Here is a 17,907-nt window from a genome sequence, read left to right as displayed (position 1 = left end):
ATTATAAATCTAAAAAATAAAAGCTAGAAAATGTATTTTTACATATTAAACAAAACCTTAATTTCATACTAAATTGTTGCCAACTGCAGATTTTAAACTAATATTGACATATCAATAGCTCAATAGCCTAATTCAAGAGAATAGAAAGTGGTTAGTACAGGCCTGCAAAGTGAGATTACAAATCAATAGGAATTATCATCCGCGAATCTCCTCTGTCAACAACAAATGTCTTGTTGAGTTTCATCACATCTGAACTGATTTCTAAATTATATGTTCCATGAAAGCCTCTGAACCTGAATTCTCCTTGTTCGTCCATACTTCCCTTAGCATGAGAAAGCCATTCTTTCTTAAGTGCGAGAAATCTCTTCCCAGCTTCGTTGATCTTACCTTCTGCATTCACTAAATGTGCATTCCCTCTGGACATGTGCAACTCCCAAAAACCCCACAGAATTATGCCCTCAACTGCAGGATGCGCGAAAGCTTCACGTAGCATGACCTCCAAGTCATCTGCTCTGATAAACTCGTTAGCAGAAGACACATCAAGTTCTGTAAACCATATTGGTAGACCAAGAGTGGCAAGTTTATCAAGAGCAGAAGCAACAATAGGTCCTACTGGAAAATCTGTATGTCCTTGAATTCCAATTCCTCCAACAGGAGCACCTTGTTCTTGCAGATCAAGAATTTGTTGTATATATTTCTCTGGTGATGATCTAATGTCAGAGCCATCCTCTATGTGATAATCATTCACGAAGAGGGTAGCAGATGGGTCTAGTTGATGAGCAGTCTTAAACATGTTTGGTCTGATATCTTTTCCCAGTCGATCTAGATAAAATGATCCATGCAGCATCTCATTATCAACGTCATAGTGTCTGAATTTTCCCTTGTATCTGGTAAGAAGTTGTGTTAGATGATTTTGAACAGCTATCATTAAGTCATCTTTGTTCAGCGCCTGGACCCACGATTGGATGGAATATTCCATTTCCCAGTAGATGCAATGGCCTCTGATTTCCAAATTGTTGTTCTTGCAGAAATCCAGGAGCTCGTCAGCATCCTTGTAGTTGAAGCTACCTTGTCGCGGTTCTGTCCAGGACCATTTCAGTTCATTTCCAAACACAACCCAGTTGAAGTTTTTAACCAAGAAATCAGTGAAGTCTTCGTTATCAAGGCTTGTTCTGCTTATACATGAGCCTAATGGAAAACTGTTTTGTGACTGTCTCACTTTTACTAATTTGCCTAGTGAACTTCCACCCTTTGACCCTGAGAATTTGAGAATCACGTCTCGCTTTCTTATCTGTATTGCCAAAAAATTATGAACAAAAACAATAAAATCAGGATTCAGATGTCAGATACTAATATAACAAGTTAAGAGAATAAATTATAATACAACTCATAAACTTTTAAGAGGTCATTCTGCTAGTAAACAGGAGTTGACCTATAAGTCAAGTTTAGAGTTAGATTCTTTGGGCACGAGGTAGCAAAAGTTTATCTCATGAATTTTCTAATTCCGGCGTTTATGGACTTAGCCTAAATATATAAAATTTATTATTTTATACTTTTGAAAGATAGAAAGATCTTTCAATTGCATAATACCTTATCAGTTTTGCTTCTCAAGTACTTGAACCTTGCTTTTCGATCAACCGGAAAAATTTGAAGTCCAGCAACCATCAAATCAACACCTGAAGCAGGACCTTGCACATAAACCATGACATTAGATGGTTGCTTCTCAATTCTAAATGATCCTCCAATTTCATACCATCTCTCATCATGACACTCAACTTGGCCACCATTAACCCATTGGCCATCCATGCCAAGTGCAACATTGACAACCTGACGACCAGTGCTTTCTCTTGGACCAATCCGAACCCAAGCCGAAACTTGGTAGGTCAGATAGAGTTTCAGCTTCTCATTGATCATCTGAGCAGGACCCATCCAAGTATCTGTCCGGTTTGTCACAATGATGTAGCGGCCGCTGAGTGGCTGATGAGGTCCCAATGAATGTCTTGCCATTGAAGGAAGCTCAACTGGTGAACCAGTTCCAATGCTTAAAGTACAGCCACCAAGAGGAAACCATCCATTTGTGCTTTGATCAAGATTACTATTCTCAACTATATTCACTCCAAAAACTGCTTTCTACATGGAAAAGAGAACAGATTTTGCTTTTCCACCATGAGAAAAAAAAAAAGAATAAGAAAACCTGCTGATTCACCAACCTCAATGATCGGCCGAGACAAACGAGCCATTTTATCTGCATGTTTCGCAATGAAACTATTGACAAGAATATCAACACCAGGAGGTGGACCTTCAAGAAATATAACAGCTCTTGATGGAGAACTGTTAAGGAGGAATTTCCCTTGCAACTTCACCCACGATTTATCTGTTGCCTGTACACTTCATCACAAAAAAGAAGTTTTATCTTTGTTGACTGAGTTTAAATTAACCAAATAATTAATAGAAAAAATATTAAAAATTACAATTTCACTTCTTATGATTTGGTTTATTGCAACCAAACTCAATGGTCTTTTAAATGAAGAAACTGTAAAAGTGTTGAGAAAATAATCCCAAACATGCACACAATAGCAGCAAAGTAAAGTATGAGTAAGAAAAGACACAAGATTTAATGTGGTTCGGCAAAAAATGTCCACATTCATGAATAAGACCGAGAAGAAATTTTTTTATAATAATAAAATTAAGAGTATATCATCAATAAAATTATAAATACTTATATAGATAAAGTATAAGGACTTCCTCATGGAATATTCTTCAATATATGCATAAAATATCCTCCATATATGCACAAAATATCCCATTATCAAGCCACATAAATTAACTATATATATCAAAGAAAACTTCACATATATATAAAATCCATAACAGAAATAGAGAGGCAGCAAACTAACTTGGCAATGTGGACATACAATTCACGATCATCTGGTGTTTGGATCCACAGCGTAACCTGTACACCAGCACTAATAATGACATTGATATTATCACCATATACTCTTACTACTACACTGACCTCATAAGCAAGCTTTCTTTGCAGCCTCCCTGTTATCTCCTGCTCAATCCCATTCCAGCTCTCCGTACGCTCTGATGCAGAAGCAAAGAACTTCCCTTGCAGCGGCAAAACTTTCCCATCCACCATTGATTCATGTAAAGCAAGCTTGCATCCTTTGCAAGACCAGTTGTTAAGCCCGTCATCAAATCTGGGGTTGGGTATAATGTCATCTTTTGCATGGTTTCTGCTCTTTCTCTGTGCATTTATTAGTGCATACCATGTTAGAATTTCAATGTAAAGTAGATTAGAACAGTCAAATTTTAAATAGAAATGGATTAATTGAATAGTCAAATCACTCAGTACCTGATTACCCACATGAATTCTCGACAATGCCTGGCGATTCGGGTCCGGGATTGTTCCAACAACAGGACCCAGCTGGATAACAAGAAGAACAGTATGGAAAATCAAAGAGAAGAACAAGAGCTCCATTAATGGAGAAAATGTGTTCGCATTTGGGCCGTTCGGAAGACAAGTAAAAGTAGAAGGGGAGAAAAGAAGGGAAGTCAATCCAAGAATAAAGTTTTTCTGGGTTTTGAAAATAATTTTTATTGAGAGAAATGATTATTAAAGATGTGGAAGTGGAATGATGAGCATAGAGTATGGAAGATGAGATTAAAAACTTACCGGTAGGCTGGTAGTGGCGATGGAGGCCGACCTTTCTTTTGCTTTAACAACTTTTGGCAGAGCCGTCGTCTGGTAGCGACTCAAGTACAAGTGGGAGGGAAATGGGGACAGTCAAGGGTTTGTTTGCCACCAAACGCTATTCAAGTTTTTGAGAGATTCCACCGTGTCATATAATTTATAGTCTTGTTATTATTTTAGAAACTAATTTTTAAATTTGTTTAATATATATACCGAGACATGAATGAATTATAGTAATCCAAGTCAAGTGGTCTAATTTCTCTATTTTTATAAAAATTTTATTTCCAGCTTATATTATAATTAATTATTTGCTATTCTCAAAAATGACAAATTTAATGATAAGAATTTCGCAATTTATTATTACTCTTTTAAGTAATATATTTTCTTTTCTTTTCTAAATATTGAAAATTATTATAAAATTTAGTAAATACATTTTTTTAGGTCCAATAAAAAATAAATCACTTAAATTAGGATTAAAATATCTATACTTGTGCAATATTTAATATTATATTTTCTGAAAATATTAATATTATATTTAATAATATAAGTCCATTTAATATACGACCTTCGTAACGCAACAAATACGTTGCTGTAAAAAAAAAATAAAGAAAATAAAAAAGGAAAACCAGCTAATATTTTTTAAAAAAATCGCCGCCTAAATTGTATAGCATTAAAAATTAATGTGTATGACCAAACAGTCACGTGTCAATTTGTCCCTTTCTAGAACCCAGCAGTAAGTAAAGGCATAAAGCCGAAGAAAATTATATGAAACGAACCGGCAAACAGAGCCTTATAAATTCCTGATTATCAACATAAAATTCCATATTTACCCTTCCCGCTCATTGAATGAGATGAAGACAAACTCGTAATTTAACTGAAAACCAAGTGCTGTTAATTTCAGAAATGTGGGACCCGGATGAACCCACAACTCAAATCAAAAGCCGTAACTACTAAAACCGCTTCTCTCAGAATTCTATTCAACTCCATTGTCTCCAGACCTCTGTAGTCATTGTTGACCAATCAGTATTTTCAGAATCACACCAGCTCTCTTTTACTCTTGTCAGATTTCTTCTCTCACATGGCGACTGAAGAGCCAGATGCTTCTGAGCATACAATAGAAGAAGAGGATAATGGAAGGTCAAATAAAACTGGCGATGGTAGTGAGATTGGGAGCAGGGCACAGGTGAAGAGTGATAGCAGAAGTAAACGAATCAGTAGATTTTCTCTGAGGCCTAAGTTTGGATGCTTGAGAGTTGAATCGGAGAAGAACGGGAGTGTGGACATGAAGGTAGATTTAGCTGGAGAGCCCAGCGATCCTACTCACCTCGTGATCATGATCAACGGTATTATCGGCAGGTTAAAGTGTTCAGGATTTTGATTGCTGATCCTTGTAGTATTCGATTCTGATTTAAGAAATTGTCCTCTTCGTTTGTTAAATCTGGTGATGTACGTCTGGTGCAGTTCTCAGAACTGGAGATTCGCCGCAAAACGGTTCTTGAATAAGTATCCAAAAGATCTCATCGTTCACTGTGAGTTTGATGATCCTTTAAATATTTTTCTTTGCTTTCTCTATCTCGACAGTACTGGTTTTTGCGTGTTTGGTGAAGTTTTAATTAATTGTTACCGTGTAACTAAAGAATCCTGAGTTTTAGCTGAGATTTTGTTTTCGTTGTGATTGTCAACGTTATCGTTGTGATTATCGTTGTCTTTACTTGGACCAAACGCTTAGCAAACAGAGGCTTCATCATTAACCTTCTTAAGCTTATAGTCTGACTGCACGTTAAAAATTGATAGTGTCGCTAGCTTCGTTATGCAGTGACTTGCATATTTATAATTAATGTGCAATGCAGGCAGCGAGTCTAATTGTTCAACATTGACATTTGATGGTGTTGATGTTATGGGAGACAGATTAGCGGAAGAGGTGCGTAATGGATTTGGTATCTTAAGATTTGACTTTCTTTTTCGCTAAATGCAATTGAATTTGGTATGATGTTTTTTTCATGACCAAATACTGATTTTTTTGTACTGTCAAGGAAAGTGATTACATAACATTTGTGGATTTCATTTCTTCATTCATAATTTTGCTGGAAAAGCAAGAAAACTTGTGCAAATGAAACAAATTCCTAATTTCATTTTATTATAACTGAAACATAGTTTTTTTTTTTCCCTTTTCATTTGTGGTTAGGAATCTCCTTGAATTGAAAATATCGGTTCTAGATAATAGTCTCTTTCAGGTTAGGTCAGTTATAAGGCGTCATTCAAATGTTTGCAAGATTTCCTTCATTGCCCATTCATTAGGTGGCCTAATTGCAAGGTATGCTATTGCTCGACTTTATGAACGAGAACCAGTAAAGGACATTTCCCAACAAAATGGAGATGGCACAAATGATAATTTTAAAGAATCTAGTACAAGAGAGAAATTCAAAGGAAAAATTGCTGGACTTGAGCCCATGAATTTCATTACATCTGCCACCCCGCACCTCGGTTCCAGTGGGCATAAACAGGTGATTCATTTCTACCTCTCATGTTGGTTAATATAACCAAATGTTGCTTTAAAATATAGTCACAATTATAGCTAGTTCCATTTGGAGTTCTGTTTGGCAGCAATTGGATTTCTGTCTAAGTCAAATGAAGCTTTCAAATTAGAAAGAAGAATCATCTCCCGTGATAATATATCTTGAAACCCCGGGAGATCTTGCTAATGTTAAATTTTTCAGACTTTATGACTCCAACTGAATTCCTTGGAATACATTGAAGAACATATTCTTATAAAATTAAGTCATTACTGATAAGTAAATTTGTGAAATAAAAGTTAACATGAGAATAATGTAAACGTATCTGCTTTCGTTTATGCTTTCTACCTTGTAATTATCATATTTGGTGACTTTACTCTTTTCAGGTCCCAGTATGTTGTGGTCTTCAGACCCTGGAGAAAATAGCAGCTTCTGCATCATGGTGTCTTGGCAGAACTGGAAAACATCTTTTCTTAACTGACAATGATGAGGGAAAGCCTCCTCTTCTCTTCCGGATGGCCAGTGATTGTGAAGATCTTAGATTTATGTGAGTTCCCATTAATTTCTTGGATGTGATTTTGGAAGAAAGGAATTATCACTTTGAGTACAAGTGCCTAAAACTTGTCATTGTCTTTGTTATCTCTGCAGATCTGCTTTGGAGTGCTTTGAGCGTCGTGTTGTCTATGCAAATGTGCGTTTCGATCGTATCCTGTATATGCTACTGCTATTTGTTGTACCTGCTCTTTTATGGCAACTTGCGTGCCAGATGATAAAAAAAAAACGTCTAGCAGATGTTCATACTGGATCCTTAATTTGTTAGATGAAGATGGGAAGTTGAGTTGTAATCGAGTTGAATTGATGCACTTGATTTCTTTTATGTTTCATTTGAAGAACTTGACACCTTTCCTAGACATTGTGGGATGGAGTACATCTTCTCTTAGACGTAGGCATGAACTTCCAAAGGTAATTGGAAGCTGTTTCCTTCATCTTTTCCTTGTGACTTGCAAGTTTTGAATCATATCAGGAGTTTATCTTACGCTGACTTTCTCCAATCAGCTCCAACTTCGTTCAAGAGATGATAAGTATCCACATATTATCAATGTGGAGACAGCAAAGACAATGAGTCCTGTTCAAGTTCCATCAGATATCAAATTCGAGGGGTTAAAAAATGCCAATATTGAAGGTTCGATTAAGTTTGCTTTCTGAATTGACCTCTAAAATTACCCAAAAAGAAATTTAGAACTTCAATGTTCTATTGTGGTTAAAGATTCGTTATTTGAGCTGCTGGGAGCCTTACCTATCCTTGTTGGGAGAGGTAGGTAATGATTTATTTGGAATCCACGGGAATCACTTTAAGTTCTAACAAGATTTGAACAAAATCATAAAGATTAACCAGGATTCCCTCTTTGGTTTGCTATTTGTATGCGTAATTGCAAAATTAATTTTGAGGCTATGGAGTTGGTGATTAAATTGTTTGCATGCTGCTAGTTGAATGGATTTTAGAGAATGCAAAGAAGATTCCACCAGGGAAGTTTTAAATGTTGGAAGTGCATCAATTTCAGTGGAAGGAACTTTCTAGGCAGGGAATGCTTATATCTGTCACTTACCTAGCATGGATATTGCCTCTGTAGTTTGTTCTGAATTTGCTTTACGACCATGGATGACTAACATTTTCAATATATTCAAATGTCCTCATAGGTGATTGTTGTCCTTATTCATAATGGATTCAGTGATTGGGTGCGAATCATTAGAGTTGCATTAATGGTCCTTTTGGTCCACTGGAACGTCCGTTGTTGAGGTTTTCAGAATGTAATGGCCTGAACTGGTGAAAATTATAAATAACTTAGTGATAAAGTTTAGCTCCCATTGATGTTTCTTTATTATGTCCCCCACTTTCAGAGGTTTCTTTCAACACGAAGAATCCATTGGTCAAAGATAAAAGAGTTGAGGTGCTAATAAGCTGGAGGAGGATAACTTAGTAGAGCCAATTTTAAGGTCTTCTGACCATCTTTATGGAGTCTTAAGTGTGTTTTTCACAACAATGCCTATGATGGTATTGTCATCTGTTTATTATTTATGTTCTGTAATTTGAGGATAAATGGATCATTTAAAAGTTAGCTCAAACATCCTTTTATGTTTCTGATGATATGACATTCAGAAGCCTTTTCCTTTGGTTTTGACTGTTAAAGAAATGAGAAAATATTTCGAAGATGGCTGCTTCCTTAACTTTCTTTTTTCCTTTTTTGGAGGAAAAGTCTATGTTTGAATTTTATTTTTTCAAACAAAAATCCTATGTTTCAAGAGCTTGAAATCTAGTAGCTAGTTTTAGATTTTTTTTTCATATTCTTCTTAGCTTTAGAGGATCATATCATTCATTCTGTTGCTTCTCTAGGCTGTAAAATCTTTCATTTGCATCTGAGGTATCTCGGTTCATTTTCATTGCATATTTGCATTTTGAGCTCTTAATCTAACATAGATCAATTGTGTGCTTCTTACCCTTTCCCTTTTTGCTGAAAATGTAGAAGAAATTATCAGAGGTTTAATGAAGGTGGCCTGGGAGCGAGTTGATGTTGATTTCAGTGGAAGTATACAAAGATTCCTTGCGCATAATACAATTCAGGCAAGCTACTTCTTCTCCCCTTGTGGAGATGTACATTTACTTTTATTCTTTCAAGAAGATGATTCAGCCGCTATGCTATAAAATATATTAGCTTGTGATATTCACCCCTCGGATGGCGATATGATGAGTGACATATATTCATATTTCCTCTTCTGTTCTATTCAGGTAAAAACATACTGCATCAATTCTGATGGAGCTGATGTCGTTGAACACATGGTTGACAATTTTTTACTATAGAAAGGCACGTGATTTATAATTATTCGACCTAATTGGTTTATCATTATACCCCGCTGATCAAATGCAAGGAGGGAAGATCTGAAGTCCAAGTTACCGGTTCTTATGATGTTCTGGAGCCATTAAACTATTAAATATTTGAGAGAGAGAGAAAATTTAAGGAAAATATTATTTAAAAAGGCAGCAAGCAGTGGATTCTAATTTGTACACATCTTTATTTTTTTATTAGGAATGGTCGTCATAATAATTTATTTCCAAATCTAATGAACACACATCTAAAATAATTATTTTCATTAGATTTGATAATATAAAAAAAAATTGCTAGTACAAATTTACGAAGCGTGCTTTGATTGCTGTCCTAGGTAATAATATTCAATACATCTTTTATGTAAGAAAAAGAAATGAAGGAGAAGCATCATTGAAAAATGGGAAAACAGCCTAACAGGTTTCCTAGCTTCCTTCTTGTAGCAAGGTTAAATGCCTGTTCTTCGGTTAATTAATTTAGTCAAGGACCCGCACTGTAGCGCACAGCAACTCGGTAATGATTGTAAAGTTGAAATCATTATCTTCAATTTAAGACTGATGATTGGGTGTTTCTTGCAATTTCTTAACCATTAATTTGCAGCTACAACTTACAAAGCAACATTGTAAGTACGCACCTATATTATTATGTCATAAACGTAGGAAACGACTCATAGATTAGCCCTCTGTCTCCTCTTTTCTCCAAGGCGAAACCCAGTTTGACTTGAGCCCATGTGCCTTGACATGTAGGAGCATGGCCTTCAGCAAGTCATGATAAATATGTGACTTGCAATTATTGGGAAAAAAAAAAAGAAAAAAAAAAGAAAAGAAAAGAAAAGAAAAGAAAGGAAAGGGAGGAATTCCAACGGGAGCCACCATCCCCAAGTTGGTCTGATGTGAACTAGATAGCACTACTTACGAAAGGTATTCTTCAAGACAAAACTTTTTTATATTCTTGAAATCTATATGATTTTGATTAGACTCTGCTCTCTTCGTAAACCCATTAATTTTGTTTTTAACAAAACAAAGTGTTTTGTAATTGTAAATAGTCATTCTTGAGAGTACGGTATGATTACGTGATCATTGAAATCTATGTAGTGGTTTATTTCTGCACGAGCGCTTGCTGCCTGAAACAGAGAATTGAAATGAACAAATGCTAACATTATATACATGTCACGTGGTGTCACGCTATACCTTTTCTTGGAAGATGTAAAATTATTCTGGTTTTATTATTAAGGGGTAAAGTTAAAAATAATCTATTCGTATGATAATCCAGTTCGCTTAAAGACTGCGCGTGAATTTGAATTTTTGCTGTTAAAATCAAGGCTCTTCTGTGCATTAGTCAGTAATCGAGGTTGCCAAATATGGGTTATGAAGCCAGTGCAGAAGCAAGGTCTATTCTCTTAGATCCCCAACTCAATTTAGTATCCTCCTTGGGAAATATATAGATACATATACACGTTCCTTGCATTGTATTTTTCACTTTTATAGTGAATGGATTTGGATTTGGCGTGTTGAAGTTGAACTGCTGCTCACAAACCGCCCAAAATTCACAAACCCCCACGAAGGAAAAAAGCAAGTGTAAGTAAAAAAAAAAAATCTCTCTCTATTTCATACCTGTGACATGCATGTCTCTTTGTAGAAAGCTCTCCATCATTAGGTATTATTTTTTCCTGTGAGAGAGATCTCTTTTTCTTCCCAATTTTCTCTCTGTTTTTTTTTTTTTTTCTACTATTTCCCTTTTATTATTATTATTTTTCCTTTGGATTTCTTGTTTACCTTTTACCATGTCTTTGGTTATTTTGTGAGTGGCTCATGAAACGAGGCCTTTGAGGTCCTTCCCCTTTCGGTTGAGGTCCTCCCTCTCTCTGACTCCTTTTTGCCCTCCACGTTCCGTCCTAATTCATTTACAGAACCCACACAGATACTCACCCACCCATAAAAGCCTTGCCACAGATTCATCTTCTTGGCATTTGGGTGCTTTTCCTCCCCTTCTCTCCCTCTCTCTCTCTCTTCTGATTCAGGTTCAGTTCTTCGGTACACTGCCAGCTATCATTCAATTTCAACACCCTTTAAAATCCTGTCTTCTTTTTCTGCTCCTCATCAGTTTTTTCTCTCTTTATCCCCCTCCAGTTCTTTTCTACACTATCCTATCTCAGAGGTATTTTGCATTCTGGAAAAGAAAAGCAAAAACAATGGGTAGCTCCCAAAATTGCATTTTCTGTCGCACAACAACTAGACACCTCATCATTTCCTTGCTTCTTCTTTTGGTTTCAAGCTTCACCCAAGTGACTTTCGTGGCTGAAGGTAATTATATATATATATATATATATTCCAGATATAGTAGGAAAAACTAAAAGAAGGAATACCCTTTTTCTTATTTTGAGCTTTCTTCTCTTCTATTTGCTGCAGCCAGAGCTATTTCCGAGCTAATAAATGCTACCCAGGTATATACATAAATACATACATATACACGTGCAGTATTCTATAACTATCATATTCTTTTACCTTTCTGAGGAATTGGGTGTTGAATTTCGCTTATATATAAACAGAAAGCAGATCATGAAGAAGACAAGGTGATGATGATGGTGAGGAGGAATCTGATAGGGTCGGCGCCACCGAGGTGCGAGAGGAGGTGCAAGTCATGTGAGCACTGCGAAGCAATTCAGGTGCCGGTGACAAACGTAAACCAGAACCGAAGAAGAAGCCATTACACTTCTGCAACTCTCTCTATTCCGGACTCGAGGGGCGACGACGTCTCCAACTACAAGCCAATTAGCTGGAAGTGCAAGTGTGGGAACTTCATTTTTAACCCTTGATTAAAAGAAATTTACTTTTTAATCTAGTTTGTATTTATTAATATTTCTTCTTTAGTTTTTTTACTTTTCCCTTCTCTTAATTGTACACAGTTTCTCTCTGTTTGTCCATGGTATAATAATAGTAACACCCTGTAATTTTTAATTTCTTCTTCTATTTTTTCCGCTCTCGGAAGGGTTTTTATTTTTGTTTTCAAATTTTCACGTATTATATTCGATAGAATTTTGAAACAATAAATGGTTTAATTTGTGTGTGACAAAAAAAGATGACTTTGAAAAAACCGTGAATAAGAATTTGGGTGCTTAAAAATAAATAAATAAATAAATAAAAGAAAATCGAAAATAGCTCTTTCTTTCTGACATGCATTGTTAGAAAAATAAATTATTAATAAGTCATTAATTGAATGAAATGGAAAATGTTAATTTGGGAATAATAAAAAATGAAGATGTAAATAATTAAAGATAAAATGTCAGATAGTTCGTTTTCGTATCTTACAAGATTTGTGAGCAGCAGAAGAGAGAAAAAGCCTGTCCGTTTAGACAGCCAACCTCGAAGGGATAAATTCCCCATTAAACTTAAACCCTCGACACTCATCTCCATTTCTCTTATTATTTTACTTTTAAGCAATCATACTGAGAAGCGATGGACTTCCAAAATTCTAAATCATTTTGTTTGTGTCTTACTAGCACAACTCTACTCTTTCCGCCTGTTAGTTTATACAACCTAACCACAAACTATTTAACATACTTAATTTTATTATACTTATACATTTTTTTTTTTTTTATATCGGGTAAGTTTACTATTAATACACACTTTAAACATGATTCTTTCGCTTTAAATTTAGATATCGATAAACTTTAACATAAAATTTTATTGATATTTTTAGAGAGTATGTTAATATTCAGTTAGATTTTTATTCAAAGTTTATTACATTGAACGAATCTTGTATCTCTATAGTTACCTCCAAAATTGTTTACTCTAACGAGACGAATATTTCTTCTTTTATTTGCTAACATAGTAATTTTTAAACAAATAACATTCAAAAAAAAAAAATCTTAAAAATTAAGAAAATATATTGTATTCTCAGAGTTAATATATTATTTTATATAAATCTATTATCAAATTTTTTAAAGGGACTACAAAATAATTTATTTAAAGGATAAACATGAGAGGTAATTGGACTTTCCAATTATTACAAGTTGTTTTTTTGCATAATACATTTGATTTCATTGTTAGATCGTTTTAGTAAGAGATTGAACAACTAAAATCTTACTATTTGATCCAAAGTTGGCATAGAAATAATTATTAAGGTTGTGTCTTACTCTATCTTATGAATATATTCCTTCTTTTCAAATTATTTTATAGTTTGATGGAAAAAATTGTAACGAATGACGAACATAAGATATTTCTCTTTATATTCATATAAATTTTCAAGTAAGTTTGCGCTTTAGCAGCGACTTTTACTGTTTTAATAGGATTTGTTTGGTAAAATAAATTGAGAGTTAAAATATTAAATGAGATATATTTTGACAATAATGAGACAAGTTCGGGAAACACATTACATATGACTTGAGTATTATTTTTGTGGGGGTACAAGAGAGACTCGTTAGTTAAACTCTAAATTTCATTAAAATAAGAATCTTAATTATTACTCCATTAACACTTTAGTAGATTGTTTTAAATTAATTAATTAATTTAAAATACTAAAATTGCAGTACGTATGGCTGTTGTTCTGATCATGTAAATCAGTAAGGTTAGTTGATATAATGACATATCACATAAAGGTGGCGGAGAAACATTAAATGAGGATTCAAAGAGACAGATAGAGGGGGAAGTGAAGACTGAAGACTGAAGACTGAAGACTGAAAATTATAGGATCAGCCTTGAGCATTTAATTGTTGTATTTATTTTAACTGATGAAATCATATTTTCTTATTTTTATCGTCAAAATTTAATTAATTAAAATATTGTTATAATTACAAGTTCCAAATCATATTTTGATAATCACACCATACAACTTTAGACACGTTTGTGACTTATGGCCGCAATATTGAATGAGTTCTAAAAATATATATATATATATATATCTCAAAACTAATCTATTTAATACATTTTTTCTATGAATAATATGAGACAGTCTGCTCCATGTATAGATAAAATCCACAACGCCATTATTTTTATATTTCCTAAAAAGGCTTATAAGCTAGTCCCCATCTCATTGATTCACAGTTTGCACATACTAAACTATATGTATCTAAATGGCCAAAAAGATAACTGGGAATTTGTTTAAAAAAAAAAAAAGACAACAACAACAAAGATAATGGCGAGCGAGGTTTGTCTTGTTCCCGGAAAACAAAAAAAAAAAAAAAAAAAAAATGGGTTTGGAAACAACGACGTCGTTTTTTGGGCAAAGGCATGAATAGCAGATGCAAATGGGACACCCACAAGTAACGAAAACTTGGCAACCAGTGGACCAACATATCTATTACTCCACCTGCTTTTTATTTTTCCATGAGAATTCACTGTGGTAATTGTCTGATAGAGAGCAAATAATATTTAATTTAATGATTAAATTTTAATAAATTTATTATTTTTTTATAGACTGATGATAATATTTAATTTAATAAAATTAAAAATTTAATTCATTAATATTTTGATAATTTTGTAATTCTTAAATTAAATTAAATTCTAACGAAATTATTATATTTTTAAATTAAATAAATATTTTATAATAATTAATATTCTATAGTAATTATCAAATAATTTTTGGTTCAATATAATCAAAAATTTATTTTATTACTGTTTTAGGTGAGACTATAATTATTAAATTAAATTTAAGTAAATTTATTATTATTATTTTAATAAAATATATTTTATAACAGTTAAATTCTCCAAAAATTGCAATAGATTAAAAAAAAATTAAATTAAATATGTAGTTAGAAGAGTTGGCATGGATATTTTTCTTTAATACAATTATTGGAATATTATATTGTTAAAATTTTAATAATAAAAAACGTAAATATATTAATTATATTCTTATAATTAATATTTTTCTTATTATTTAGTCAAATAAAACAAAGTAAGTAATTTTATTACCTTATATTTTATTTTTCTAATTTTCTAAACTGAAGATTATATACATTTCTTTTTTGGTTCTCCTAATTTCTTTGCTGATTTTTATGCAATCAAAGAGAAAAACCGTGGCTCGTCCCTGTGCAGTTGTGATTTGGATTTGAGTGTTAAATGCGTTTGACATTTGTAATCGTCTCCTTCTCACAAAATTCGCAAGCAGAAAATCAGAGACAGACAATTTTCTCTTCCTTGTTTGGCTGCTTTTCTTTTCATGAAGAAAAACACGTTATTCTCATCCCTTAACTACCCATCTCTCCTTCATTACTCCACTCTCTCGTTCTCCTCCTCACTTTTCTGGAAACCCTCGTTTTCATGGCGATAATGTTACTGTTTAGCTCCATACCCGACAAATCATACACACTTTCCATGTCGATTCTCTGTTTGCCATAATGGATCTTCGGCTCCGCCATTGACGGGTACTTTTCTTCGTCTCCGATTATCAGTGTTACGTTCATTTGTTTATTTTTTATGAGCCATTGTTAGAATTTTAGCTTGTTTAAACCCTCTGCTTCTGTTCCTTAATTCCTAGTTTGAGAACTCTCATGGCGATTACTCTGGGTTTCTTGAATTCTCGTCGTTAATTTTTCTTATGGATTAATCTCTGTTTTGTCATACGAGTAGAATTTTGTTCTGGGATGGATTGATTAGGTATTTTAGCTTTCGATTTTGATGGTTAAGAAAAAGCCCAGAGTAAGTGATTCTGGTAGCTGCTTGTACGTTCTTGAATTCACCCGTTGGCTTTTATCTTGATTTCTGTAAAATGATTGCAAAATGGATGAGTAATTATTCTGAAAGCTCTTAGATTTTCTGTGGAAAGGCCCCGTTTCTTGACGAGTTTAATAGTATCCATGGACCATTTCGTCATCTGTTTCATGGTGGTTTACGGCTTCTGTGTCTGGTTTTGCTGGGAATAAATAGGTGTAAGCTAGTTAGATTGATTGCAGCTTTTTTCTTCAAGTACAAACAGTAACCTATTCATGAATAATACAGCTTAAAACCATGTATAATCTGGAGCTATATGACTGATTCTCAACCGTGAATCCGGATTTATCAATTTAATTGAACCATGTAAGTTCAATGAGTACATTATTTTTCTGCTTTCATTTGCTTGCTTAATTTTCTACATGGCATAACAATATTAGATTTCATAATTTATTTTGGTTTATTTCTTGATGATGGGGCAGCGGTGATCTTAGGGCATTGGCTTTGTAGGAACTTTGGAAGCATAATAGGAGAAAAGACTGGTGAAGCAAATTGATTTAATTGGCTTCTTTGAGTTTTTACAGTTGGGTTTGTAAGAAGTGTGTTTATTGATGGTTGGTGACTGAAGAATTGATTAAATTGGTAACCTTTTCGCCGATACGTTGAGATGTTTAATCCTTATATGGCAGGTTTTTGTTTAGCATCATCTGCTGATTACTGGAGTTGGGGAAGAGGTCTTCAGAAGTAATTGAAAATGCAGAAAATTCCCAATAGAAGCCAGAGGTCAAAGGGCTTCAAGATAAAGCATGTTATCCAGGCATGTCTACTTCTAGCAATTTGCTTCTGGTTGCTTGTCCAAGTCAAGCGCTTTATTGACAAAAGCAATGCATATGTGGAGATCACAGAGGAAGGATCTGAAATGGAGCTCAGTGAACACGAACCCATAAAACTCGGAAGAAAGGATCTCGATCCACAAGTAAAGACATTAAGTTTTAAGAATGGAGGAAGTGCGGAGAAACAAGAATTGGAAGGAGAAACTGAAGAGGTTAAAAGTGAAGAAACTGAGGAAGGAAGAGGAGGTGGAGATGATGAGATAGATAGCCATGACCTAGAGAAAGTGGAAGAAGAAGAACCTGAAGAAGTAGAGGATCTCATTGATGAAGAAGACAGAGAAAGGGAAGATGATATCGATGAGTTTGAGACCGAAGATAAAGGAAATCAAAATGATGAGTCAAGTTCATTGGAGGATCAATCACAGAATGAAGATGTAAAGAATTTCCAGATGATAAGGGAAGAGCATTACAAGGGTGACGATGCCTCCAATGCTGTGATGCAGAACACGCAGACAACAACAAACAGTGTTTTTGAAATCAGGGGGTTAAGACAGTTGAAGGATGAAGATGCTAAGAATACAGACAGCACCAAACTAGAAAAGAAAAAAGAAAACAACATGATCATCAACGAGGTCAACACTGATTCAGTGAAACCAGAACTCGGCTCAAATTTTAGCACAAGCTGTGATCTTGATGCCGACAAGAAAGACCTGGCAAGAAAAATCCCAAAAAAGTTTGTGAAGAATATAACTACCCAAAACAAGCAATTGTAACCTTTGATTTCTACATGTGATCAGCGAGGATAAAGAGACTCTTGTAGTTCTCAGGAATGGAATTGGGGATGCAGCTGAATGATTCTTGGAATTGATCAAAAGGAGCACTGTCAAAGATGGGTCTACATATCTGCCCAAGTAGAAGTGGCTTTTATATCTGATGAGCAGCCTTTTTGCTGGAGCTTATGCTTACCCTTTGGGGGGCTCTTTAATAAGTCCTTGATAGTGTCAGAATATAAATCAAGAGGCTGAGAATTGTACAAACATCTGGCATAGTTTTAGCTGATAGCTCATGGAGGCTAGATAGATTTATAAATTATTGACGAAAAGTTAGGAGACTGAAAAATTTAGGTAAAATGAAATGCTAGAAATGTCTATAACCCTTGAATAATCAGCATGAAATTGTCTTGATGTAGAAAAAGTTAAGTGCAAATCCAATTTCAGATTTTGGGGATTGTATTTGAATTCTAGCCTTTGATTCATTATATAGCAGAGCAGACCAATATGTTACAATTAACATACTCTATCAGGACAGTATCACACTTGCGACTCATCTAGTTCATTT

General features: G+C 34.3%; 4 protein-coding genes across 18 annotated transcripts; 3 read left to right on the top strand and 1 right to left on the bottom strand.

The window, feature by feature from the left end:
* Window positions 1–24: 24 nt before the first annotated feature.
* On the bottom strand, window positions 25–3,835 carry LOC110807853 (endo-1,4-beta-xylanase 1-like). Of its 4 annotated transcripts, none has more exons than XM_022033134.2 (6): window positions 3,680–3,835; window positions 3,359–3,430; window positions 2,898–3,250; window positions 2,211–2,388; window positions 1,591–2,130; window positions 25–1,291 (listed from the first exon to the last, which is right to left on the bottom strand). In XM_022033134.2, the coding sequence occupies exons 3-6, from the start codon at window positions 3,140–3,142 to the stop codon at window positions 176–178; spliced, it is 2,079 nt and encodes a 692-aa protein (XP_021888826.1). In that variant the 5' UTR covers window positions 3,143–3,250; window positions 3,359–3,430; window positions 3,680–3,835; the 3' UTR covers window positions 25–175. The 4 variants fall into 4 exon arrangements, with proteins under 4 accessions (XP_021888826.1, XP_021888824.1, XP_021888823.1 ...); XM_022033132.2 differs by lacking the exon at window positions 3,680–3,835 and having other exon boundaries at window positions 2,898–2,953; window positions 3,017–3,250; window positions 3,359–3,664; XM_022033131.2 differs by lacking the exon at window positions 3,680–3,835 and having other exon boundaries at window positions 3,359–3,664.
* Window positions 3,836–4,516: 681 nt separating this feature from the next.
* On the top strand, window positions 4,517–9,323 carry LOC110807861 (alpha/beta-Hydrolases superfamily protein). Of its 4 annotated transcripts, none has more exons than XR_015819795.1 (10): window positions 4,517–5,053; window positions 5,159–5,226; window positions 5,548–5,618; window positions 5,932–6,201; window positions 6,597–6,757; window positions 6,859–6,914; window positions 7,031–7,173; window positions 7,267–7,393; window positions 7,909–8,019; window positions 8,110–8,205. XR_015819795.1 is itself a non-coding variant. In XM_088221336.1 (10 exons), the coding sequence occupies exons 1-10, from the start codon at window positions 4,776–4,778 to the stop codon at window positions 9,065–9,067; spliced, it is 1,344 nt and encodes a 447-aa protein (XP_088077462.1). In that variant the 5' UTR covers window positions 4,526–4,775; the 3' UTR covers window positions 9,068–9,323. The 4 variants fall into 4 exon arrangements, 3 of the variants coding, with proteins under 3 accessions (XP_088077463.1, XP_088077462.1, XP_021888835.1); XM_088221336.1 differs by lacking the exons at window positions 7,909–8,019; window positions 8,110–8,205 and adding exons at window positions 8,733–8,830; window positions 8,996–9,323 and having other exon boundaries at window positions 4,526–5,053; XM_022033143.2 differs by lacking the exons at window positions 7,909–8,019; window positions 8,110–8,205 and adding exons at window positions 8,733–8,830; window positions 8,996–9,323 and having other exon boundaries at window positions 4,535–5,053; window positions 7,121–7,173.
* A 428-nt stretch (window positions 9,324–9,751) lies between these two features.
* LOC110807847 (EPIDERMAL PATTERNING FACTOR-like protein 2) lies at window positions 9,752–12,046 on the top strand. 2 transcript variants are annotated; one of them, XM_088221338.1, is made up of 4 exons: window positions 9,752–10,009; window positions 10,362–11,392; window positions 11,498–11,532; window positions 11,638–12,046. In XM_088221338.1, exons 2-4 carry the CDS (start codon window positions 11,281–11,283, stop codon window positions 11,902–11,904), a joined length of 414 nt encoding a protein of 137 aa, XP_088077464.1. In that variant the 5' UTR covers window positions 9,752–10,009; window positions 10,362–11,280; the 3' UTR covers window positions 11,905–12,046. The 2 variants fall into 2 exon arrangements, with proteins under 2 accessions (XP_088077464.1, XP_021888809.1); XM_022033117.2 differs by having other exon boundaries at window positions 9,752–11,392.
* Window positions 12,047–15,125: 3,079 nt separating this feature from the next.
* Window positions 15,126–17,807, top strand: LOC110807828 (uncharacterized). 8 transcript variants are annotated; one of them, XM_088221328.1, is made up of 4 exons: window positions 15,126–15,450; window positions 16,025–16,102; window positions 16,219–16,278; window positions 16,426–17,807. In XM_088221328.1, the coding sequence occupies exon 4, from the start codon at window positions 16,491–16,493 to the stop codon at window positions 17,340–17,342; it is 852 nt and encodes a 283-aa protein (XP_088077454.1). In that variant the 5' UTR covers window positions 15,126–15,450; window positions 16,025–16,102; window positions 16,219–16,278; window positions 16,426–16,490; the 3' UTR covers window positions 17,343–17,807. The 8 variants fall into 8 exon arrangements, with proteins under 8 accessions (XP_088077454.1, XP_088077453.1, XP_088077452.1 ...); XM_088221327.1 differs by having other exon boundaries at window positions 16,219–16,319; XM_088221326.1 differs by having other exon boundaries at window positions 16,219–16,350.
* Window positions 17,808–17,907: the final 100 nt, after the last annotated feature.

This window comes from Carica papaya, chromosome 1 (genome assembly GCF_054855325.1).
Source record: "Carica papaya isolate Zhongbai chromosome 1, ASM5485532v1, whole genome shotgun sequence".
NCBI classification, from domain to species: Eukaryota; Viridiplantae; Streptophyta; class Magnoliopsida; order Brassicales; family Caricaceae; genus Carica; species Carica papaya.
This window is presented reverse-complemented; position numbering and strand designations above follow the sequence as displayed.

Bases quoted from the DNA above. Each gene is read 5' to 3' on its own strand.
- LOC110807853 (XM_022033131.2), bottom strand. From the start codon at position 3,484: ATGGAGCTCTTGTTCTTCTCTTTGATTTTCCATACTGTTCTTCTTGTT. The intron at 2,389-2,897 runs GTTAGTTTGCTG...TTTGTGATGAAG, and splicing joins TTGTATGTCCACATTGCCAA to TGTACAGGCAACAGATAAAT. The intron at 2,131-2,210 runs GTTGGTGAATCA...TTTTCCATGTAG, and splicing joins TGTCTCGGCCGATCATTGAG to AAAGCAGTTTTTGGAGTGAA.
- LOC110807861 (XM_088221336.1), top strand. From the start codon at position 4,776: ATGGCGACTGAAGAGCCAGATGCTTCTGAGCATACAATAGAAGAAGAG. The intron at 5,619-5,931 runs GTGCGTAATGGA...AGTCTCTTTCAG, and splicing joins GAGACAGATTAGCGGAAGAG to GTTAGGTCAGTTATAAGGCG. The intron at 7,394-8,732 runs GTTCGATTAAGT...CTGAAAATGTAG, and splicing joins AAAAAATGCCAATATTGAAG to AAGAAATTATCAGAGGTTTA.
- LOC110807847 (XM_088221338.1), top strand. From the start codon at position 11,281: ATGGGTAGCTCCCAAAATTGCATTTTCTGTCGCACAACAACTAGACAC. The intron at 11,393-11,497 runs GTAATTATATAT...TATTTGCTGCAG, and splicing joins AGTGACTTTCGTGGCTGAAG to CCAGAGCTATTTCCGAGCTA. The intron at 11,533-11,637 runs GTATATACATAA...ATATATAAACAG, and splicing joins AGCTAATAAATGCTACCCAG to AAAGCAGATCATGAAGAAGA.
- LOC110807828 (XM_088221333.1), top strand. From the start codon at position 16,491: ATGCAGAAAATTCCCAATAGAAGCCAGAGGTCAAAGGGCTTCAAGATA.